At 31.6% G+C, this 2,500-nt stretch overlaps 1 protein-coding gene across 1 annotated transcript in view; it reads right to left on the bottom strand.

The window, feature by feature from the left end:
- Nucleotides 1-2,081: 2,081 nt before the first annotated feature.
- Nucleotides 2,082-2,500, bottom strand: part of LOC137617863 (tachykinin-like peptides receptor 99D) — an 82,035-nt gene continuing 81,616 nt past the window's right edge. The window contains exon 8 of the mRNA XM_068347812.1: nucleotides 2,082-2,193. Coding sequence (XP_068203913.1) covers nucleotides 2,082-2,193 — 112 coding nt within the window. The remainder of the gene's footprint in view (nucleotides 2,194-2,500) is intronic.

The following is a 2,500-nucleotide window of genomic DNA, read 5'->3' as shown; positions in this document are numbered from 1 at the left end:
TTGGGCAAAGATCAGTAACTTAACACAGTATATGTGGAATTTCTCAAAAAAAAAAAAAAAAAAAAAAAAAAAAGCCTTGCAGCTTAACGAAATATCACCGGATGTGGAAATATTCCTAAAATATGGACGATGATTATGTAGACTACAATCAAATCGTAGTCGGGTACCATACCTTGGAGAATATGCGATTTAACCACCAAGAGAGTTTTATTCTAAATACAATTCTATATTGAATAGAATATCTCTTTTATCTTGTTCAGATGAAAAAAAAAATATATCAAGCAGATCGAATCTTGTAGTTGAGTTAACAGAGATATGGCCGCGGTTAAAATTGGATGTCATAGAAAAAATATCTATTAGGAAAATAGATATCGCGTAGTGTCATTTAACCGTGTCAAGATATGTACTTTGGAAGCTCTAGGTTTTCTATTTTCTATATTTCCGAGAATTTTTAATTCTGTTTATGTTATTCCTCGTAAAGAATCAAATCATTTAGAATCATTGGTTTCTATTAGATCTGAAAATCAACTGCTGATTTAATTTTTATATCAGCTCTATTACAGTTTTATTTTTTACCGTGATTTATATAAAAGTCTTTATATAGGAAATTTCTAATAGTTTGAGAATTTGCCAGAAATCAATAGATTACGTTGCAATTTCAATTTTTTATTTTTGCTGAAACGTAGAATTTATTGTGATGCCAAAAACCTCAGCTATACTATTGAAGTGAGTCTCGGGTCATCAATCATTCTGCGAAGACACGTCTATAGTATCAACTTCAGTGGAATTCAGTAAGAAAAAATGACTTGATATTACTATTTTCCAAAGTCAAAATAAGAACGTTAGGAATTGTAAGTAACTTTGTGTAAGTTTTTTTACATAATCAATGAATGAAAAATATGGATGATTGGCCTTTTGTTATACATTGTTGTATAAGTACAGTAGTAAACAGAGAGATTCTTTTTTTTTTTTTAATGAAAAGAAACTGAACTTGTTAAATTTTCATCGGGATAAAATGATAAGAAATTTGTTTAGAATTACATCTTAGAAAAGGAACTTAAGGTCTGATTTATGACTCAATTTGGTTAGGCATAAAGTAATTTAGATCATCTGACCTAAATTAATATTATATCTGCAACAATTTCCCCAAGAGAAAATAAATCTATATATCACTCCATGGGAGGGAATATATTGTTTTTCCCTTATGTTTCTTTTTCTCCTGGTGTCAAATCTTCAAATCGATTCATGTCATTTTATGGGTCAAATGACCAGAAATATGGGGCAAGGGTCAAATGGGATAACAAACAGGTGTGTTTAAAACTTTTTTTAATACATACCTTCTAAGTAATTTTATTAATTTTTTGCCATTTTCTGACATAATTGTATATACTTATCACCTGTGCGCTGGTATTATAACCGAGTGGCCTTTAATTTGGTACGGAGGTCCCTTAGGGAAATACCAATAGAAAGTCATCAACGTTTTCGGCATACATTTATTGAAAAAATGGTAATTTTTTTTTTCTAATATCTAAGACTTAAAATTTTGATTTTTGGCTCTTGTACCCTTATATTTACATCAAATGACCTGAAATGTCGTATTAGGGTACCTTGGATATATGGATACAGGATGTAAGTCACGTTTTTCGTATACATAATTTCAAAGTTATTCATTTTAGCGATTTTTTGCTATTTTTTGACAAAATAGTTTGTAATTTCTGCTCCTATGCCCTGGAATTTAAACCATATGACCTGAAATTTGGTTATGGAAATGCCTAAGATATATGCCCACAGGACATTATTTACAATTTTTGAAAACAACCCTTCAGAATTTTTTCTTGCAAATGTATCGAGGATCCATTTCTGGTAAAGATTAATATTGTCCAGTCCATGGTTAAATTGGGAGGTGAGATGGAGTGAAATATGCTGAATTTGCTTGGTAAATGTTTCCTTTCTAGTTGAAAATTTATCTTATCTGGAGTAACTCAACACAGGACCGATTTCATTTCAGAAGGATTCATATATACGATAACATGCTTTCGAAAACCTGTGATCTCAGGGGGAAAAAATCAGTTGGGAATAAATTACCTGAGAGAAGATCTGGCTGACCCGTTGAGAAATGTTGCTTCTGTACGAGTGTCTGTCCGAGAGAGTCTGTTGTCTGAATACAAAGATATCTGACGTTCTAAGGGAGATCTGGACGAAAGAGAACGGTTTAGGCAGTGAGTAAACTAAATATGGCTTCCAAATGATGGATATTATCACTTGTTGTCTGAGCAGTTTTCTTTGTACAAATTATTAAAGATTTGCCGTCAAGAAAACGGTAAAAATCCTGGCATAAATGTTGCCATGCATTTACCGTTTTAAAAACGGATGTTTTGACGTAAAGGAATGATATTACGGTCACCAACCCTTTATAGATAATAATAAAGTAACGTAAAATTACGGTTGCCTGTATTTTACTGAAATACGGCTGAGAGCAGTGTATTTTTATGGAGAATTT

This window comes from Palaemon carinicauda, chromosome 24, assembly GCF_036898095.1.
Source record: "Palaemon carinicauda isolate YSFRI2023 chromosome 24, ASM3689809v2, whole genome shotgun sequence".
NCBI classification, from domain to species: domain Eukaryota; kingdom Metazoa; phylum Arthropoda; class Malacostraca; order Decapoda; family Palaemonidae; genus Palaemon; species Palaemon carinicauda.
The sequence above is the reverse complement of the archived record's forward strand: the minus strand, read 5'-3'. Positions and strand labels throughout refer to the sequence as shown.